The sequence below is a fragment of the Eptatretus burgeri genome, chromosome 5 (assembly GCF_056783735.1).
Source record: "Eptatretus burgeri isolate ZD-2024b chromosome 5, Ebu_testis_v1, whole genome shotgun sequence".
NCBI classification, from domain to species: domain Eukaryota; kingdom Metazoa; phylum Chordata; class Myxini; order Myxiniformes; family Myxinidae; genus Eptatretus; species Eptatretus burgeri.
In genome coordinates, this window is record NC_140965.1 from 23,608,580 (window position 1) to 23,632,015 (window position 23,436).

The 23,436-nt window shown below is 42.6% G+C and overlaps 1 protein-coding gene and 1 pseudogene across 2 annotated transcripts in view; both read right to left on the reverse strand.

Annotated features, from left to right (window-relative positions):
• LOC147026065 (bone morphogenetic protein 7-like) overlaps positions 1–23,436 on the reverse strand; it is a 69,953-nt gene that overhangs the window by 25,135 nt on the left and 21,382 nt on the right. For both annotated transcript variants that reach the window (XM_085881087.1, XM_085881086.1), the window contains exons 2-4: positions 17,975–18,167; positions 13,833–13,981; positions 4,095–4,298 (exon numbers count right to left, since the gene is read on the reverse strand). In XM_085881087.1, coding sequence (XP_085737213.1) covers positions 4,095–4,298; positions 13,833–13,981; positions 17,975–18,167 — 546 coding nt within the window. The remainder of the gene's footprint in view (positions 1–4,094; positions 4,299–13,832; positions 13,982–17,974; positions 18,168–23,436) is intronic.
• On the reverse strand, positions 22,884–23,024 carry LOC147026066 (signal recognition particle RNA; annotated as a pseudogene).

Here is a 23,436-nt window from a genome sequence, read left to right on the forward strand (position 1 = left end):
CATAAATTATTAAGAGGTCTGCAGTTGCTCTATTGTTGGGGATGTCTTTGTACAGTAAATTTTTGATTGACACCTGATGTAATATTAAAAAAATAATGCACACAATTCACTGGTTGCCATTTGAAAAATCCCTTTTCAAAACTGAAGACAGTCTTAGATAAGTGCCCAGTGGACAAATGCTCAGATTTGGTGTTTTGGCCACCAAGTTGGACATGTGTGACGTCTCCTGGGCAGTTATACTAGTTGGTCGTACCTTCAAATTCTCTGTAATGAGTAGTGATCTGGATCAATGCATTAACGGAGGACTAAATGAGGTCTAGGTGTAGAAGACTAACAGCTACAGGATAGAAGATTGCTAAATGCAGATTATCCATCAAAGACATCACCTGCAATGATTTATAAGCCTAAGCCTTTGCTTATCATGCACCCAGTGGTGGTTAAGGCACAGGATCCAGCCTAAAAAAAAAAAAACAACAAGATAACAATGGTGGGAAAATGAGCCATCGTTGCCTCAGGAGGACTCTGACACAGCGTTGAACTCCAGGGGTTGCACGACATGGCACATCAGACAATCATTTATCAATGCCCTTCCCTGATGATATATACACATAGACTGAGTCGAAGATAAACGTTTAGCGTCATAAATTACATTTTACCATCAACTTTTGTCTCCACTACATCTCTCTATCTCAATTCATCAAAACAGACAAGCTGATCTCAAATCTAAGGCCTTTTATACATCAATTTGATTTGATGTACCATACCCGACGGAGTGTTGCTGCAGGCAAAGCGGTTTCTTGGCAACGGTTATACTGGGTGGTTTGCCATTGCTTTCCCAGCATTGTTTGTCCGTGCTCTATCCTTTTAAATGCTGAGCATCAAACGAGAAAGCAGCACGTACCATTTTTTTAAGTCCTTGGTATGACTCGGCTGGGGTTTCACCCACGGAGCTCCCAGACTCAGAGTGGATGCTCTAACCATTCCACCATGGAGTCTAGTTCTTTCATTCATACACTCACAATATTATTCGCTTGAATTTAGGCTTTTTGATTTTTATCCCAGCACACGTCCAGCAAAAAGTGTCCTTTTCCAAAGATTCTCATGAGATCTCAAAAGATACTTGTCATATTTCTATCAGATACAATGAGGAATCAGAGGAGAGTTTTGTAAATACTGTGAGTTTGGCAGAAAGGCAAGGGCTACAATCGACATGGAAGGTCACAATATTTTAGTAAAAAATTGATTCAAAGTTTTCAGCAATTAATTATTGAAGGCAATGAATGGTTGCTCCATCAAGACCTTTCATCAATTCTTTTCTTTATATTTTAACATATTCATGTTTGGAAGACTTTCTTAAAAGCTTGTATTTCAAAGGCACACATAAAAGGTGGCGTGCTCTACACGCATGCTTGACATAGTTTGATCTCGAGTGGGTCAAATTCCATGTAATCAGCATCCCGGTGCCATATAGGATCAGTGCAGCACCCTTTGGAAGCGTTAAGCCGGCCAACCCACCACCTCACACTCCTTTGCAAATGTCAAAAACTAAATATCTCTGGCTTGTGTGTCAGCGAAATGAAAAGTTCTTGAAAGTATCAGGCACTGTGTTAACTGAACAGATGTCTAATGAACCAATGTGAACTAAAATAAAAAAGAAAATGCACAGAATCAGAACAGGAGAGTTCATAGAACACCTTACCCAGCACAGTCTTGAGAAAAACTGATGTGGGCAAGGTCAGCAAACAGCAAATTTGATTGGTCAAGATGATTGGTCAAGTACTGCTAAACATAAAGTTTTTGAAAATGCCAATAAGGCAATTTGTGTTCTACAGTGTTCACATATATAATTCAATCCATCCATTGGGACCATACTCTGTGCAGAGCATCAGTGCTGCCAAAGCGGTCTCCTTTGCTATTGGGCACAATCCTGGACCGGTCGCCACTCCGACGCAGGATACTCGAATGGCTCAATCATCCCAGCAAGCTGGTACTCATATTGCCAACCTCTGAAGGATGACAGGCTGAGTCAACCCCACCTGGAATTAAACAGCCAAGCAGGATTTGAACGCAGGACCCTAGGATCTTAAGTCAGCCACCTTAACCATTATGCCAACACCAAGAAGCATATATAATTCAATGGAAATAAAATAAAGATTTTAAAGGTTGTTAGAAAAAAGAAAACTGATGGTTACCACCGTTGATATTCAACAGCGTCTTTTACACCATCTTATTTAACACGTTACATTAGTTCTTCGTGCCTGTTGTCTGTGTCCTTTATGGCATCCTTTTAAATCAGTAAGTTTCCTGTTTGGAATAATTTTCAACTTTGTTTAACTGCCAGACAGGGAGACAGATAAAGAAAATTATTTTACTCTTCTCTGCGCACGTGCAATCAGGACAAATTCGTAGCCAAAGTAGGCTAAACTTCAGGTTCGTTTTGTCCGATTCGTGCTCAAAATATAACATTCAATTTAAATCAAGTTGTTCCTTGATCATAAACTGATGTTTGTGGACAGACACACAGACAGACAAAGTAAACCAATTGCTTAACGCCACTTTTCGATTCACACCCATGGGGTTATGACAGAAATTGTTGTAGACACACACACACACACACACACACACACACACACATACACACACACACACACACACACACACACACACACACACACACACACACACACACACACACACACACACACACACACATACACACACCTCCATTATTAAGGTTTCTAATGCACAAGGATGGCTGTTTGCAGCTTCTAATTAAAAGTAGAAAAGGCTCCCTTGTTACTACCACAAAAAGTGTGCCTTTGTTTGGTGGCTCACAGTCATTGGCCAATGGGTAATAAATTGCAGAGTTTCATTCTTTCACAATATATGAAGAAATGTCGAGTTTTCTGTGAGAACCAGGAATTTAAATACCAGATCATGTAGGTTATGAATAGGTAGGAAAAACACTTAAAAAAAAAAACTTTATTCATTCACCATTGCATTTTTGATTTGTGAGTTTCACATTGTATGAGAGCAGATCCAACAAAAAATGATGGCCTCACAATATTAGCAATGACTCTTTTGTGTTCCCATCAAAACACATCCCTCATGTTAGTGGGAAAATAAGTTTAGATCCCAGTGTCAAATCCCCATTTTGTTTACTAATGTCCTCCAATTTATGTGACATGTGATATTAATTGTACAAGCTCCTCCATGATGTCATAGGTCACTTCTGAAAAGTTGCCGAGAGCAACAGTATGAAATGTGTGGTCTCACACAGATACAAAGCTTGTGATGGATGATTGCACACAACAGAAGGCCCAAACGATCAGAGAACAAGTTTTGGTTGAGTGGGTCCATGTTGATAAAAGTTGTGAAAACCACAGAATGGAAAAGGAGAAGGAAAGGTGCAACTCAGGACATTGTTGTCAAGAATTATCCAAAACGAGGGTGGTTTAAGAACTAGACACAAGTGCCAAGCTGTAATCATTGAAGAAAGACACCCTGTGGTTAAAATTTTGGACTCTTCGGTATATTTTTTGACACAAGACACGAATGACTGCTCACCTTCACTCTTTCAGTCCTCTTTTTTTCCCCCACCTTTGGAACAAACTCCCACACTCTCTTCGATTCCATTCTTCCCTCCAGGTCTTCAAAACAACTGTTCACCACCACCTCTTATCTTCCCCCATCCAAAACCACAATCTTTTCTACCCCCGTTAATCCAACCCAAATTAATCTCCTTCAAATTCCCTGCCTTCTTTCCCAAAAGTTCCCTGTCGTGTAACGTCCTGAAAGTCCCTGTAGTGTCCATCTTGTATATCCCGTGTACTCCACCCCATCCTTTTCCCTTCCACAGATCTCCTAATGTCTCTGTTCCCCACTGTTTTGTCCTTCCCTCACCCGCCCCTCTCGTTTCCTGCCCCCCCCCACCACCCCCTTGTTGTGCATTGTGTGTTAGCTCTCATACGAGCCTCGACAATGTATAAAATTTTTTTTTAATGCCCATTGAGTGTCAAATAATGAATCATAATAGTGACTTTGAGGCTCACCACTCAGTACAGGATTTAGATTAATTTCCCTCACGTGCTTACTGGGAGGTCTGCGTCCATTGGGGGACTTCCTCCTTCGGCCCGGATGTGAGCGAGGACGCTGCCTGCGTCGTTGGCGGTGTACAGCTGAACGAGCAGAGCGCAGACGCAGTTGGCTGGCTCTGAAGAAAGCCACGACAAAAGGTCTCTGGGCCTGCATGCCTTGCCGACCCACAAGACCGGCTTGCCGTGGGCCAAGGCTCTGACCTGGAGGGGAATGGGAGGGGGGAGGGGGCAAGTGATTTGTGTGAAGGCATGAAATAATGATTGGGGAAGGAAAAAAAAGGAGAGTAAATTCCTGCAAAGAGATCATTAAAAAAAGGTGTTACACCGGTTTATTCCATCCCGCCTCGGCTGTCGTTTACAACACTGATTCCTGTGGAGAGTCAATCAATCAGCCTGCTTTCTCAACATGGAAAGCTAACCTGACCGAGAGTGTCTTCAGTTCATTCTGTTAAGCTCGCAACAAATGTGTGTTCATCCTGAGGCAAGCCAGAAAATACCATCTTGCAAATCTCAAGGCTGAACTCTCCAAGCAGACTACTTCCTCTAAGTCATGGTGGTATCTCGGCAAGTCTGTCTAAAGTGCATGGTCCCCTCCATCCCTTCCTTCATTTCAAATGGCATTACTGCAAACTTTGCCCAAGATTTAAGGTAGAATGTCTGAACTCTGTGTTTATCTCCAAATCTCATGTACCCAACCCATCCCACTCTGTCTCCCTTGTACCCACTGTCGACTGGACTGTGGCCTTCTCACGTGAGAAGGTAGAGAAAGTTCTGTCCAGCTTTGATCTAGCTTGGGCAGTGGGCCCAGATGACATCAGTGCCCATGTTCTAAAATCCTGCTCTGCCATTCTTCTCCTTTGTCTGCTCAATTCAGTCTGTCCTTCTCATTTGTCCTGGGAGTCAGCAAACATCATCCCATCGATAAGGGTGCAAAAACAGATCCTATAAACTATAGACCAATGACCTTACTTCCAGTTACTAGTTAAGTCGTGGAAACCATCATTGCTGCTGATGTTAAATCTTTCCTGTTGTCAAACAGCTTGATCTCTGATATAATCAGTTTGGATTCCATCTTGGTCACTCAACTCTGGACAAACTGCTGCTTCTCTCTCAGCAATGGGTTGAGGCTGTGTATCTCAATCAAGACGTCAGGACTGTCTCCCTTGGACGTATCTTGGGCTTTCAACAAAGTCTGGCATCCTGCTTTGCTTGCTGAGCTCTCGATCTGTGGCATACAAGATTGCCTTCATTCCTGGATTTCTGACCAACACGACTCACACAGGGAACATGGTGCTATCAAGGAACTCTCTTTCCTTCTCCCATCGCAGGCTGGAGTTCCTCAAGGTGGTCTTGGCCCAGTCTTGTTCCTCATCTATATAAATGACCTCTCTTGTGCTCTGGAAACCCTCTCTTCCTTTTTGCAGATGACACCAAATTGTGCAATATAGTACCCCATCCTATGGCTTGGCAGACTGTAGCTATGTCACTCTGTTGATTTGGAATTGATTAGATGCTGGTCTGTTAAATGAAACGTGTTCTTCAATCAGGGAAAATCTTAATGTCTCATCCTGTCACTACAGAAGGATCATCAAACAAACTAACCCACCTATCTATTTCCATGTTCAGCCACTGGAAGAGGTTCAGTATCTTGAACTAATGGGCCTCATCATCAGCATTGACCTCTCCTGGGCCAACCACGTAGCAAAGCTGGACTCAAAAGCCAGCCACAAACTGGCCATCCTCCAGCGATCAAAGTCTTCCCTTGGAAAGTCAGATGTACTCAATCTTGTTTCTCCGTCTCTGTTATTCTCTGTCTCTGTCATTCTCTGTCTCTGTCATTCTGTGTCTCTCTCTCTCTCTCTCTCTCTCTCTCTCTCTCTCTCTCTCTCTCTCTCTCTCTCTCTCTCTCTCTCTCTCTCTCTCTCTCTCTCTCTCTCTCTCTGTCTCTGTCTCTGTCTCTTTCGCTCTCTGTCTCTCTCCCCCATTCACTTGCTCGTTGTGCCCAATTGTTGCCCCACTACCTCATTGTCAGAGAGAGAGAGAGAGAGAGAGAGAGAGAGAGAGAGAGAGAGAGAGAGAGAGAGAGAGAGAGAGAGAGAGAGAGAGACGCAGAGATGCAGAGAGAGAGAGACGCAGAGACGCAGAGAGAGATGATTTGCCCAAGAAAAATCATGGCTGATAATGAGACTCAGGAGTTTGAATGATAGAACTTCCTCAAGAGGATTGTTTTGAAAGTAGATGGTGGAAAGGGAGGGGCGCAGTTTACGATACGGCCCTTTTGGAGAGGGAGAGAGAGAGAGAGAGAGAGAGAGAGAGAGAGAGAGAGAGAGAGAGAGAGAGAGAGAGAGAGAGAGAGAGAGAGAGAGAGAGAGAGAGAGAGAGAGAGAGAGAGAGAGAGAGAGAGAGAGAGAGAGAGAGAGAGAGAGAGAGAGAGAGAGAGAGAGAGAGAGAGAGAGAGAGAGAGAGAGAGAGAGAGAGAGAGAGAGAGAGAGAGAGAGAGAGAGAGAGAGAGAGAGAGAGAGAGAGAGAGAGAGAGAGAGAGAGAGAGAGAGAGAGAGAGAGAGAGAGAGAGAGAGAGAGAGAGAGAGAGAGAGAGAGAGAGAGAGAGAGAGAGAGAGAGAGAGAGAGAGAGAGAGAGAGAGAGAGAGAGAGAGAGAGAGAGAGAGAGAGAGAGAGAGAGAGAGAGAGAGAGAGAGAGAGAGAGAGAGAGAGAGAGAGAGAGAGAGAGAGAGAGAGAGAGAGAGAGAGAGAGAGAGAGAGAGAGAGAGAGAGAGAGAGAGAGAGAGAGAGAGAGAGAGAGAGAGAGAGAGAGAGAGAGAGAGAGAGAGAGAGATATATATTTCAGAAAGAAAACCGAGTTCAAAGAATGCAGTTCTTACTATGAGCCAATAAAAGGTTAAAATATATATTCATTTTACAAAATAATCAATCATGGGAAGAAAAACAAATGCAGAGAAACGATGGTATGGAGAACAATAATATGGTGTGGGGAAGGGGGGGGGGGTGAAGATGTGGGAAATTGTATGTGAGAGCAAAGACAATCTTGTGTACACATTCAACACAAACACACACTCTACGGATAACAAATGGAATATTCACCAATGATATTACGAGATAATTATATTAGTTTATCTCAAGCAAAATTCAGGCGATTGCAGATACACCATACACTCTTGCCAATTGAAGATTACCTCCACCACCGGAAATGGATGGAGAATATGTTTTCACCACTGTCTGTCTGTGAACAGGATATCTCAAAAGTTATGGAAAGATTCGGACGAAACTTGGTGAACTGGTAGGGTGTGCGTCAAGGACAAATTGATTCGATTTGGGTGAAGATGTGGATCTAGATCCGGAGACTAGAAATTTCAGATGTGGTCACCCTGGTATTTCATTTGCAAGACGGTACATCAATATGTGTGCACCGTCCATCGGGAGGACGTTAAGCCGGAGTACCCATCCGCAAACGCTGGTTCTTTGTGGATGTTAAAGATCCCACGGTGTCTTTCATGAAAAGTAGACGAGTTATCACCAGCACCCTGAACAAATTACAAATTCCTACCACCTTCAACTTGGTATCACCTTCATCCTGTGATGGAGTGACTATCAATCCGGGATTGGTTCCAGCTACTTTCAAGTGTCTCGACTCATCATGAATGCCCTGAAGTTTGGTCAAAAGTATGGGCCTCCATTATTATTATGAAAGGGAATAAAAAGTTTTTCCCCTGAAAAGAAAATTCAGAGCCAATAAAAACTCAATTTCTGGCATCTCACCCTCCCCTGCCTCAAATGTGTGACGCTGTCTGGAAACGACATGGATGATTGCTGTTTGAAATATCTGTTTCTTCTTTTTTCATGAACAGGGGAAAAAACTGAGAAGAAAAATTTTATGGACTCATTTTCGTCCAGTAAATTTGTTTTGAGTACTGTCAACTCAAGTTAAAACCTTGATGTGGTGTGACAGGGAGTAAAGTAGGCATGTTTCTGCATGGTTGGACTCCAGTACTCTAAAGAATTAGTTCTCATATCATCATCATCATCATCATCATGTATGCAGTGTTGATGCTACCGAAGCAGTTACTGAGCTACAATCTTGGTCAGGAGTTTAATTTGTTCATGGTGCCTGCAATAGCTCACCGAAAGCTTTGCAAAGGACACCATGGGATCTTTAACATCCACCAGGCACACACATTGATGAAACACCAGGATGACAGTGTATAGCTGGTTCAGGATTCAAACCCAGGCTGGACAGGTCAGAGACTAACGTGCATACCTCAAGATCATCCTGCCAGCTCAGTTCTCATACATGAAATTAATTGGGGAAAAATGCAAAGAAACAACAACCATTTAGCTTGAGTGAGGAAAAAGGTTCAGACTCTCATTTTAACCAAAATGATACTCATTTAGACTTTCAGTGCTGCTCTGGTATCCGCTTGATGAGCACACCATGTGCTATCTTTGTCTCCTGCGGAGTCAAATTTGAATACAGTACAACTGTTATCCTGGTGCAAAGAGGGTGCTCCTCTCAAAATACAATGTCCTTTTGGGCAGGAAACAAAGCAGGCTGTCATGTCCAAACTTAGGTTGTGGCCATTAAATATCCTTTGATGACTCTCAGAAAGAGTTGGCCATCTTGAGGTTTTCTGTCCATTTATATATCTTCCACCTTATGTGAGCCATCAAGTTGCAAGTGATTCATATCTGAGAAATAATGCCAGACGGCTTCATATCTGAGAATTTTCCAGTTTTGAATCCGAGAACGTTCGTGCCATGCAATACCGAGCTGGCAAAAGCAGTGCAGGGATTTTGAATTTGGCCAAGGTACTGACACCCACCCAATGGCGGACACTATTTTGAAATGAGCCGTGGAGTCTTTAACCTCCAAAAGGAAGTGGTCAAAGATTTCAAAGCTGGCTGATGGAAGAACGAGGTTATGCGGGATAGAAAGGCAATGCACTCATGGAGTGGTAGTGGGACAACAGGAGAACACAACAAGCAAGGGAATGGACGATGAGGGAAAGGAGAGGGAGAAGAAGGAAGGAAGCATAGTGACCTGCGAGTAACAGGAGTGGGTTGGTGGGGGCTTTATATCCGCTCCAGAAGTATTGCTTACTCTTTGATACAATGGCCTGCCTATCAACACCAGAGTAACGGTTTGTAGTTAAATTCTATCCCCTCCCTACCCGATGCCCTGAACAAGCAATTCCAGGCTAACTAGCTCGAAGGCAAGTATGCTACCTCCCGTTATAGTGCCAGGGTGTACTGATGCCGGATATATATTAAATCGGATAAGTAAAGGAATGATAAAGTGTTAAGTGAATGTGAAGTTACATTAAGCTTTTGGAATGAATGAGGTTTGTTCATTGAAAATAAATGAATAGATCAAGTACATATATATATATATATATATATATATATATATATATATATATATATATATATATATATATATATATACATACACCATTCCTTTCATGCCATAAAGCATTGGTCCCCAACCTGCGGCCCGCAGAGCCCTATACTGTGACCCGTGAGGACTTTCCAATCAAAACACATTTCCATGTTGCAATTTTAAAGGGGTTTACACAATGCCACTGCCGCTTACCGCTGGGAGGAATCAAATCAATTTGATTTTACCTTCCGGCATCTTGCGGCAGTATTTAAAATTAATTACACCCTGAACGGAAATTTGTTCAGAATTACAGTGCGTGAACAATCGATCGATCGAATACATATAAAATTTATTAATTAAAAAAAACAATACTCCAATAAACCCCAAACATTGTATCGATTTCTCAACACAAACGTTGTGTGACAGTATCAAGTTTCTCAATAAAATGCATCAATTTTTTTCTGGCTCCCAACATCCTTGGGAATAGTAAATGCAGCCTGTGGGATCAAAAGGTTGGGGACCACTGCCATAAAGGCACGTAGGGCTGCTGAGGCAGTTTCGTTAGCAAGGAGCACAGTCATGGACAGGTCACCACTCTGACACAGGTTACCCTGAATGGTTAGTACCCCAGTACACTGGTACTCATTTCACCAACCTCAGAAGGATGACAGGCTGAGTCAACCCCACCTGGTGTTGATTCAACGGAACAGGGAGCTCAAATTCAGGACCCGAAGCTCCCAAGCCAGCCACCTTAACCACTAAGCCAACACCAGGCTAGATCAAATTAAGGGGGTGCAAAGTGCCAAATGCTCTCTCCCTGTGTGCAAAAGCCCCTTTCACACGTACCATTCTAATTTGATAAATCATAAAAAATACTGTACTTTAGAAATTTCGATTGAATAAAATGGGAAACCTAATCCTAACAATTTAGTTTTTTAAAAGGAGAATGCATGAGTAGAAGATACTTGATTATATTAAATAACTAGGGGGCGCTACATGGGTGGGGGGAACTGTTTGGTCCAGCACATGTTGTGCATTCAAAAGATATGGAGTTATTGCCCTCATGGTGTTAACCTTTTGCCTGTGGGCCGGTGGCAACACTTCCTGATCCCACATCCCAATGTACACTTTATAGCGGCCTTTGGTGGCCTCAAAACGACATTCAAGGCCAACAGGTGGTAGCTCAAAACCTTGCCCAGATTCTGAAGTACCGACAACCAAAAATTGGGGCCATTAGGTGGTACAGTTCAGCCGTGAAAGAGTAACATACAAACACACAAACACTTGAAAATATTTACAAGATTGTACTTTTCCCGACTTTACAATCATACATTTTAATTATTTATTCCCCCCCCCCCCCCAATAATAGTTCACACCTTGGCAAAGATTTCGATGAGCTGTAATTTTTACACCAACTGAAAGGTGACATCCTGCTGATGTTACTTGGTTGAAAGCTATGTACCTTATTCGCGAGCACGGTATTTAAACCGTTATTTTGGTGCAATTTGAACAAATTAAAATGTGCATTTTTGCATTACATGTCACAAGCCAGTTAATATACATGAGAAAACCTACTCAATCCGTCCTATTTTGGCTTTTTGGAAAGCCTTTAAAAGGATATAATTTAATTCCGTAGTTAACACAAATAGTCAACCATTCCAAACCATCGCTGACATCCTGCTTCATGCAAAAAGCAGCCTCTTTCACTATCCTTCAGGCTAATCGTACAGAAGCTTCCAGAAAACATGTGGCCTGGTCTTAAGCATGCTACTGCTTTGTCTTCGGTCAAGTCTTTTACATCGTTCAACACAGCCATGTCTCCAGTGGCGTGATTTGTCTGTGGCCTAGTCCAAAAGCAGTGCGTAATCTGCTTTTTTAACCATGTATGGCCATCTGCGGTGTGTCTTATTCATAGCTTTGGCCTCTATTCTAATTAAGCGAAATGTATTTATACTTTAAACTACCTTTTCCCTTGGTTTATCTCTGTTCCTTTTGAGATGGCAAATTGAAATTTCTTCATACATCCTGTTTGAAAACTCTTCATACAAATCAGGTTTTGGAATCAAATTGACATTGCACATGACTTCATTTGCCAGGTTGCTTTCGCGGTCAGATGTAATGATGATGTTGACTTCATCTTCTCCAAATATATCAAGTCGTGTTATCTTCAAATCTTTCCATGAGTCTTGTTTCATTTCCTCTTACTTTATGACTTGCATTAATAAACACAAAGGAAGTTCATTTTGGAAGAAAAAAAAATTATTAGGTGCAAAAAGCAGAAGAAATTACATCGCTGAAAACATACATGAAGCAGAAGTTATCATTGTGGGGCCTCTGGGATCATGTTGACTGCTACACGTGGACAATGGATGTGTCCTCCAAGGAAGAAAACCTGCACTGCTCTAGGGTTCTTGGCTGCACCATGCTTATCAAGCCTGTAAGGTCCTTCCACAGATGGCAACTCTCTTTCCTACCCAACTTGGTGTTTTCTTTGGCAGGCCAGGCCTCTGCGGGGCAAAAATAACTGGCACCAGGCCTGCCTGGGAGCCTCTTGGGGCACAAGCGGCACAGAGTGGATGTAAACCAAGTGTAATACACACACGGCACATGTAAACAAATGAAAGCAAATCAAACATAGAAAAACATGCGTTCAAGGAAAACCATTTTCACAAGGCCTCGTTTCGAATGCACAAATAAAGTAAAATGGAAATGCAATATGAGGTTAATGTTTTTCGAGGAAACAAGGACCTATGTGCACGAATATGAAGCAGTGATCTTAAGATGCCCCATTAATATTTATTTTCTCTTGTGGATGGTGAGAATTCTTCTGCTCAACATAAGGAAGGCCTCAACAACAGTTATGACACTAAAGGAATAAGTAGAGATGAACCAGCTGAGAAAGAAGGAAGTAAAATGATAATATATATAATCAATCGAGACATAAGCAATCATTGCCTCCATACCCTTACGGGGGAAAAAACTTCACTTTCTGTTCAGCTCGTGTGATCTTAGCTTTTTTTTGATTAGCGATAAGTCTCATATGTAACCATATTATAACTTATAAGGTACCCAGTTCAGACATCCAAGGATATACCCTTCTGTAAATATTCATTTGCAAATCCATGAGGATATGCCAGGAAGCAAGTTCTGGAACCTAAATGATGTGTGCACACAATTGTCGGAAAGAATATTAAGTCCCTTTTTCAAAAAATAAGAAAGATACTGTTTACACTTTTACTGCAAAAAATTAGCCTGTGGCTTTCACTAACAAACCTAACCCTAACCCTAACCTCTCACTCACCACCTAGGGACAGAGAATTGTAAAACGCACAACGGATTAACAAGGAAACCAATTGACTATTTACAACTCACCAACCTGGAGCAGGTTTTGAGTTGATTTGGTTTAAAAGCTTTCGACTATTTCAATAAAATATTCCATCGCATCAAAGGCTACCCAAGGATATGAGCAATATCATTAGAATATTCCAATAAATACATTGAACAGATTACATTATGAAGCAAATTCATATATCCGAGGCTTTTACTAAGTCCCATCCACAGGCCGCCAACAGTGGCTGCGAAGAGTTTGAACACGGGTAGCTCGTCCAAATTATCTGAAGGAATTCCGAAATCTCTTAGCAGAGATTAACAACCGATGGCGCAGGTTGCCAAAGGACAGGAAGGAACGCTCGGTCATCAAAAAACCAACTCTTATATCCCACCTAATTGGCATGACTTACCTTCAAAGGAAACACTTCACAATCCCAATTTTAGCTTTGAGATGGAATTAAGGTACGGGTGATCCTCTTGGGATACTTTTCAATCATTTCGCATAAACCCAATAAAGCATCGTTTTTGTGTAATTATAGAAAACTTCATTCCATTTAACGTAAAGAAAAAAAAGTGCTGTCTGTTTCATCCTGAGAAAGCACGTGACCTTGTGCACATTTTTCATTGGTGGTTTTAGAGCGTAGTGACTCGACGAGTCTTCTTATATAAGGATGCGTCGAGAATGGCTGGAACAACATCTACTTCGACTGCTCACTCATATGTTCGAGGATGTAATGAACGGTGAATGCACACTATCCTTTTGGTAGTTTATCAGATTTGAACATACAGTGAGTAACAACCAATAACTGATATAGCAAAATGCATAAACACGAAGATGACGTTTAGTGAATGCAATCAAGCCAATATTTAAACAATGGTACACAAGTACAAAATTACATCCCTGTTTTTCTATCCTCTTAAAATATATGTAACCTTAGACAATAAAGGATTCTTATTCTCAGCACATCAGACTTGTTGCATTGATAATCGGCACAAATAATGTCTTCGTTTACCAGAGTCTGTTTCTACAAACAGCTGAAGGCCGAGGTTCTGCTTGGGACTCAGTAACCAGAGGTTTGCCGTGGCTGTGATATCGAAGACAAGCCAGCCCTCTTCGGAGGCCCAAACCACACGCTGGTCCAACGGGAAGACATCCAAATCTCTGTAATGGTCAGAGGTTACACGGAGGGGCCGGGAGAGAAATACTGACTCATTCAACATGTAGGGGGTTCAAGTAGCTGATCATTTAGTGCATAAGTAAGAGTTGAGTAATTTTAGGATTTTGGTTTATTTTACATGTAAAGGTTACAATGCCTGAACATTTTGTCATTTTAGGAGAGACAAAAATTACAAGAGACCAAACCTACTAATGTAGACTCCCTTTAACAAGAATATAGTTTTTGGGATGAATTTTGAAAAAATAATTGCAAACTATATCCAATATATAATGCTCATTCTAACCACTGACTCACTGACTGATATTAACGATCGGCACCTTCCAGGTGACGTAGAAAGCTGTAATTTTGCATGCTGATGGACATCAAAACCCAAACACCGGGAAAAATCACAGAAACATCGGAAAACATCCGTAAATGAAAATATAAATAAATGAAAATAAATAAATGGAAAAAATGCAGATGAGTGACCCAAGGTAATGGGGAAGCATGGTAATTTTGCGTGCCGACGAACATCAAAGCCAATGCACCGGTAAAATTCACAGAACTGTCAAAAAGCATCCGGAAATTAAAATATGAACAAATGAAAAATCAAATGGAGGTGAGCGACCCGAGACAATGTGTAAGCATGGTCCGTATGCTTACACAATGTGTAATGTGTTTTTTGGCCTGCTCAACCATGCCTTGACTTGGAACAGGCTGCAACGATTTCTTAACGATAGTTTCTTTTTCCACTTTCCTCACTCATATTATATCGAATGCCTGTTCATCATAGCTATGAATCGCTGGGTACATCACTACTATAGTTTTCAAATTCGGAGCTTGGAGTGATTTCATGCATTCTATGATACGATTTACAAATCTCTTAAATTTTTACAATTTATAAGTATAATCATCTAAATATTATTTTGGTTCGAACGGACTAAATATGTCGATAGCTGGAGTGAAATCTGATGATTTTAAAAAATAACGAGTCTCATAACTAAACCAATATTTACTTTAAGCAAGCAAGGCAATGAGGCAATGTTCCTTCCTTCTCCATATATACACAAGAAAATGTGAAATTTCCAAAGCATTAAACTTATCTTTTTCTACTGCTTGGAGAATTATATTGAGTGAACAAAAAATTTAGGAACGTGCCAAAATTAACGAGCTTCATTGAGCTATATGATTTAGTGCATTCACTGCTGGACCTTGAGCCCTGTCCTCCGAGGGACTGCCTATCCATAGCATCTACCAAATCTGTGTCTATATTTTCAGAGGTTTCGCGAGGCGCTCTGCAGGGAGTCAAAGCAAATCTGCTGAAAAACGGACGTTTTAAAATTACGTTATAACATTTGCACAGACTACGAACGTTGTACCACGAGATGTGTGCACAGATGAGAAAGGAACATGGCGGAAAATCTGCAATGTTTATTTCACGGGCGATTTAATACTTTGCGATGTCTCCAGGGTTGTTCTACATTAAATATATGGTATGCAGCCACAGCCTGGCCAGCCATTCCTTATCAACCATTTCATTGGAGTGCTTGCTTGAGTGCTAAAGCCACTTGCCAAGCGCCCTGTAGTCAATAGAGGTACCACGCTACATTATTCTGAGTGAATTGTTCACTCACTGCAGACACTTTTGCCACACCATGTCATTCACAGCGAGTGCTTCGTGCTCCATCATCCTGAGCGAGCGGTTCGTGCTCCATCATGCTGAATGAGTGGTTCGTTCTCTATCATCCTGAGCGAGTGCTTCGTGCTCCGTCATCCTGAGCGAGTGCTTCGCGCTCCGTCATCCTGAGCGAGTGCTATGCGCTCCGTCATCCTGATCGAGTGCTTCGTGCTCAGTCATCTTGAGCGAGTGCTTCGTGCTCCGTCATCTTGAGTGAGTGCTTTGTGCTCCGTCATCCTGAGCGAGTGCTTTGTGCTCCGTCATCCTAAGCGACTGCTTTGTGCTCCATCATCCTGAGCGAGTGCTTCGTGCTCCGTCATTCTGAGCGAGTGCGTCGAGCTCAGTCATCCTGAGCGAGTGGTTCGTGCTCCGTCATCCGGCGCGAGTGGTTCGTGCTCCGTCATCCTGAGTGAGTTGTTCGTGCTCCATCATCCTGAGCGAGCGGTTAGTGCTCTGTCATCCTGAGTGAGTGGTTTGTGCTCCGTCATCCTGAGCGAGTGGTTCGTGCTCCGTCATCCTGTGCGAGTGGTTCGTTCTCCATCATCCTGATCGAGTGGTGCATGCTCCGTCATCCTGAGTGAGTGGTGCATGCTCCGTCATCCTGAGTGAGTGGTGCATGCTCCGTCATCCTGAGTGAGTGGTGCCTGCTCCGTCATCCTGAGTGAGTGGTTTATGCTCCGTCATCCTGAGCGAGTGGTTCATGCTCCATCATTCTGAGCGAGTTGTGAAATCACACCTGATTTCTGAGCCGTTTGGCATATTAACATGTTTTCTAAATTAGCGAGCTAAATATTTTTTCCACCCGTTAGACGCAGTTGTTTATAAAGATTAATATTTGTGAACATATCCCTGAAAAGTGTATATAAATGCAACGTTGTTTTTTGGTGAAAGCTACTCAAGGTTTTTGGGTTGTATACAGTACGTACTGGAGTCGGTAATCACACTGACTCCAACATGACGATTTCAGAAAAATTGCCGATATCGGTCATGCACGAATGTGTGTGTGTGTGTGTGTGTGTGTGTGTGTGTGTGTGTGTGTGTGTGTGTGTGTGTGTGTGTGTGTGTGTGTGTGTGTGTGTGTGTGTGTGTGTGTGTGTTGTTCAAGCATTAAGCATAACATGTGTTCTCTGCTAACTCCCCCATCCCCACCCCTCTCTCTCTCTTTGTCTCATCCTTGCTCTACCCCCTCCCAATTCAGTGCAGCAACCCCCATGCCCCTCTCTCCCTCCTCTCCCTCCTCTCCCTCTCTCTCCATATCTGGACAGTGGTTATGTCTGAACAGTGTTTGTTTCTGGACATGTCCAGATGGGGTTTGTCCCTGGACATATCTGGATGGTAATTATTTCCGCATGTGTCTGGATGGGAGTTTGTCTCTGGACTTGTCAGGGCGGTGTTTATGTCTGGATGGCAGCTTGCCTCCAGACGCGTCTGGACGGTGTTTGTCTCTGGACGTGTACGGGTGGTGTTTACGTCCGGACAGGAGTTTGTCTCTTGACAGCTTGGTTCCGGATGCGTCCGGGCAGTGTTTGACTCTAGACATGTCCGGGTGGTATTTATGTCTGGATGGGAATTTGTCTCTGGCCGTGTCCGGGAGGTTGTTGTCTCTGGACTTGTCTGGGGTTTTTTGTCTCTGAACGTGTCTGGCGGATGTTTTTCTCTGGATATGTCCAGGAGTTGTTTATCTCTGGACGTGTCCAAGAGGTGTTTGTGTCCAGACAGCTTGGCGCCAGATGAGTCCGGCGGATTTTGTCTCCGGACGTGTCCGGGCGGTCTTTGTCTCTGGGCCGTGTTTATAATATGGCAGGTAGAAAATGGATTTCAAACATTTTTTTTTCCATTATCTTTACTGTTATTCTATGCAGACTCATTTTGATGAGACAGTATGAACCATAATTAACACTCCCCCGCACGTCTGCCTTCCCTTCCTCTCACCCTATCTTCCCTTCCCCCATGCCTACTCACTCTGACACACCTCTTCACTCTCCCTCCTGTCTCGCTTCCTCCCCGCACCCTTTATTATCCCCCTCAGTGAAGCGACGGATGGCATTTGCTAATACATATCAAAACATGTGGAGTGTGACGAGCACTCTGCCGATCCCGTCCACCCCTTACATACATGTATATATGTATATATTGTATGTGATGGGATTGAAGCAATCCAAAATGCCAAATCATATTACTATAACTAAACAAAAAACATAATGTCCCACAGATTTATAAGCTTGGATCAGTAGTGTTTATGTAGTAACAAGAGGTTATGATCACGGGAAGTAAAACAAAATATGATGGGTTTATCATGGGGCACGAGGCAAAGACTCACCGTGAAGGCTCATCTCGTAAGACCTGCGCCACCGAAATGCGGAATGTCTCATTGTGGTAGCTCCGCGCCGTGTGTTCTTTAAAGATACGCAGCTCTGCGGCTGTGACTGCCTCTCCTCCCGGAACACGGGACAGGTCAAAACGCAGAAATCTGTTGTGCTTGTGTCCCGGTGTAGGATCACCGTCTCTCTCCACTGGTGGTGTAAAAAGGTAGCACCACAGGTGTTTAAACATGACATGGATAGCTGGTTATCACATTGCATTTGAACTTTATAATGACCTACTGTTAATATTTAAAAAAAAAAAAATACCTTTTGAACTCTTCAAATTACTCTCCAGAGAAGATTTCCTCGCACTTAGCCGAAAGTAATGGTAAAACGCATCAATTTTACACCAACAACCTACTTCTCACGATATTATCATGACATGAACCTTAATAAGCACATTATATCGACATGACAGATTGTTATCATGGAAATTTCGAATGTCTTTGATGAAAACGCAAACCTGTGGCTAATCATCTCTCTAAGTCCGCTCGGACAGCATTGCACTGCTGTGGTGGGGGCATTGCAGTGTGAGAATTTGAACTGGGTAATTTCAGGTCACGACAAGACAGCAAAGTTCAGAGAATGTAAGGAATGGGTTATGGTGATAGGAAAAGAAAGCAGGGGTGAGTAGAAAGGTCAAGATTCTTGTAAGAGGAGAGTCTGGTGACTGTATTTGTGGTTCGGAAGTTTCAGGACGCGAGCTGCATAGTTGAATCAATGAGAACAGTGAGTGATGGTCTGCTGCTGAAGGAAGATGAAGAGAGGATGGAATGAAAATGGGACATGTTTGATGAATGAAGCAAAGCTTTGAAGAGACAAAAAGAGGTTGGAAAGTCAAATAATTTGTCATAAACCAATTTTTTTTACCAAATAGTAGGAGTTAGGATTTCAGGAAGGGTAGTGTATCGATGCAGGAAATATGGAAGGAAGGTTTGGAGTGAAAATCCAAGTGGTAGGCAAGGGTAACGTGCTTGTGCTCCCAGTGGGACCGTGGAAATCAGCTTCCAAGCACGTGGCGAAAATCTCGGCTGGACAGCCGCAGGATAAACCATGACTTGCGTCTCATTTCCCCCCCCCCCCCTCTCTTCTCTCTCTCTCCTCAACTTCAACGACCAGAGTTCCTTCTGCCTTCTTGCTGTTCCCCTTTGACACAATCAGAGTGAGCTATGTGAATCAACGGGTTGATTTCCAGCCCAGCATGCACCCAAAGTTATCCCAAGGTTTTTATAAAATTCTTTCCAAGCAACCACCGCAGTCCGCCCACGGCTGGAACCATCACGTGGTATACTTTTCACGCAAGGCAGGTTATGAACCCACTCTCTGTTCCTGCCCTTCCTACTCACCGACCATTAAACCTCCATCCACCTCCCCCCCTACTCCCCACTCAACTCTCTCTCCCTACCCCCGCTACCACCAACACCACAAGCCCTCTCCAGCCACATAATGGGCAGCATTTTTCGCGTTTGAAGCTGATTAGAAACCACCTCAGCCACAGCCAGCTCCTGGCCCCCCGCACAGATGAAAAGCGATTTGGGAAATGTCCGAGAGTAAGGTTGGGGTCTGTCGTTGGTTAAGTGCCCTGGTCACCTTTGATCTGGAAACGGGCGGCTTGCTAAGCATGGTGGGCTGGAAAGGAAGGGGAAACCGGAGCATGGCGGCTTAGGCTTAACAAGGAGGTTTTTTTTGCAATACAGAAAACTCAGAAAAAAGTTTCGCTCTCCTAGGAAGTACATGAAATTAAAGTGACTCTGTATTTCCGATAGTGAGACTTTGTGCACTTGCTAATCATCGCAATAAAAATGGTCTGCACTTTTGTATTTAAAAAAAGTCCACATTTTTCTTTCAATTTGGCTTTAAAAGTATGTGTAAAATAAATAAATAAATCACCGCTGCTCAATAATAAGTACCAAGGAGTAACTAAACAAAAAGTACTTTGTATTGTCGTTGTCCCTTATTTTGGCAAAGCTGCTATGCTACAGAATAATTTGAAGAAAAAGCCTAATAATCCACAGAAATGTTTATCATGAAATCTGATGTTCATCACAGAAATGTTCATAACATTTCCATCAGTTCTCATGAGAAATGGGATATTTTTGAGAGGATATCCTAGGAAATCATGGTTTATGGCCGTGTGAGAAATATCGTTCATTGCATGTACTATTCAGATAAAATTCACACGGGATGCTCTTATCAATCAAATAGCATCCCTGAAGGTCAGGGCCTACTGCATACGGATGAACAAACTTTGATCCAGGATTTATCCTGAAAGCAAAAGGAAATGGTTATTTATAAACGCAGATCACATGAACATGCTTTCAAATAAAGGTTTTGATGGTGCCGACAGTTGATCTTGGGAGAAGACGATCCGCAGAGCTGCGTATTTGGTCAGGCAATTGTGGATTTGTCAATATATGGGTGGAGGAATCCAAAAACAGATCATCTGATCGGCTAACTTAAAATATTGTGGACATTACTGGCAGACAAGAATGAAGCTTATACCTGTATGTGAGAATATTATACATGAGTATGGACACAAGGTATGGCGATCCACTGAATGAGAGCCTCCCGAAATGCCACACCAATATCACTATCAGCATAAAGGTCACTGAACTTGACATTACAGACATTTTTGTGACTGCTGTTGCAGCTACTGAACTGCTCTCAGCATCACTTGACATATGACTCAGAGAACGCAACGTAGGATGAGAAACGTTGCAAAGTGGGAGGCAGCCATAAGGCCTTGGCTAATGCTCCCAGACCAAAGGTCTAAAACTTTCAAAATACTGGAGCATCTTTCATGTCTACCAGCAAGCACAGGCAGATAGTACAGCCAGCTTAACATCAGCATATTGGAAGGATGACATACTTCATAATCTGCTGTTGAACATTATGGTCTTGGGTGTAAAATTCAGATTAGATAACCCAGATGCAAGGATGGAAAAACTGAGCTGCCATTGCAGTTGAGAATCATCCACATAGCCTTCAAATAATTGCTGGATGGAAAGAAGCGTCAATTATGGATATCGGTTTTTGTCCATTATGCTCCAACAATCGTGAACTGTCAAGGAATAAATCGGGGAAAATGCCAGGAAAAAAAAAAAGAAAAGGCCTACATACCTCTTATCTCCCACATGGCTGTTCAAGTACCAGATAGGGGAGTGTACACTGCCTCGTTTGGTGCACTTCAAACGTGGCCATGAGAGACTGATTGCCATCATTAGCTGGCCAGAAATCCCAAGTCAAAAAGAACCCTGTGTGCAGGCAACATAAACACTCCCTTTGGAGAATCCACGGCTTTTCGTGTTGACGTGGCCATTTTGGCAGCGTCCGGACCCACGGAATGCGAGTGACACCGATACCGGCGATACAACACGGTGAGCTATGATCCCTGCCCGTACATGCCTGTCGGTCCACAACGGCACTCCACGCATGTGAAGGGGAATGCATTGAGCCACTACATCTTCAACATCAATGGGGAGTGATCGTTTTTAGAGGCAAGACCTACAATGAGCGTTGCACATCATCTGGCTTGTTATAATCTTGAGTTATGGTTATGCTCATAGCAATTATACAGTCCTGTTGCAGTGCAGCAAATGCTTTGAACCAAATCTTTTATTAACGTTCGAACAACTGTGGCTTTATGCGTGAATCCTTCAACTTACTGATGCATGGATTATGTCTACAGGAATTGGAGTTACGCATCGGAGAAAAGGCAACTTTTACATTATCAATTGAAAGGAACCGGGGTGAGGACATGGAAAACAGGTATTCAAGTGTAGCCATTTAGGTCTTAAAAATCATGTCCATTCATTTTGCTGCCAAACACATTTTTGAGACAACAGTAGGAATCCAATTATTATAAAACCTGGCATCAATTAAAAGGAATGCATACCTATGAGGTCATGAGAAAGTTACTTTTTAAGGATCGGGGTGGTGGGAACACATTATCTCTCAACTTGGCAAAAAATAAAACCCCACTCCATATCCATGAGATTGCCGTCATGCAGAAATGCCTCGAGTCGTCTCAACGTGTACTAGAACCATGATGGCGGGCAATGGTGCCCTGAAGAGACAGTGATAAATTTCTGTTTTTCACTAAGAAGGAAGTTACATTTGCTAAAAATCATTGGTGACTTGGAGCACCATTTGATGATGATGCCATATCACACACAACCACAAACAACAGGTTTGAGGTATAATTTGGGTCAAGAAAGTCTGGACAATGAAATTCTGGTGCCAGGGTCATTCGAAGGTCACACAGGCAAAAATAGTTGGAGTGAACTCTCGTGTGATGTGGAATAGTTAGGCATGAGAGAGATTCTGCTGAACTATCCATTAATACTGCACTGTGAACATGGATCAACAAGAATTCGTCAGCATCTCGGTTTCCAAAAAATATGTCAAAGTCAAAAACTCTGCTATCTGGGGAAGGGGAGGTGAGGTTGTGCGATGTAATATTTCAGAATATTCCACAATATGCTAATTATAAACTACAACACAACTCTACATGTCTTCAATAAGGAAGGTTCCATCCACTGACCTCCCAACCTCCAATCTACTAGAACACCTGACTCCCATCACGCATCTGCAGTAATTTAAATACTAAATAACTTCTATTTGTGTTTAACCTTCATATGTATATATATATATATATATATATATATATATATATATATATATATATATATATATATATATATATATATATATATATATATATGTTGTTGTTGTTCGTCTTTCGGCTGCTCCCGTTAGGGGTCGCCACAGCGGATCATCCGTTATGATCCGCATACTGATTTGGCACAGGTTTTACGCCGGATGCCCTTCCTGACGCAACCCTGGTCGCCTCTTACGACACAGGGATATGGATTGGGTTTCGCCATGATTCCGGGCTGCCCTACACCCTCTCATAGCACGGCCCAGTGCAGAGCTCCCGTCCTCAAGCGATCCTCCAACCCGAGCCTCCGAGTAGCCGGATTACAGGCGCACGCCACTACGCCCGGTTATATATATATATATATATATATATATATATATATATATATATATATATATATATATATATATATATATATATATATATATATATATATATATATATACACACACACACACACACACACACACACACACACACACACACACACACACACACACACACACACACACATCATGTGTTCCTGTAAATTACCTACCACATGATAATATTGTGACACCAAATTCAAATCCCTTTTTCTGTGGGTCCTGGGCTGAAGTTACTCAGGTGTGCATGAATGGTGTGCGGAGGAAGTTATGGTCTGAATGTGTCGATGACTTGAAAGGATTTAAAGATGTTGGCCCCTTCTGAAGAAAGTTATCCTCCACTTGGCCAATAAAGCGGGTTTTGATGATGCGGAAGAAGCCGACGTGACATAGC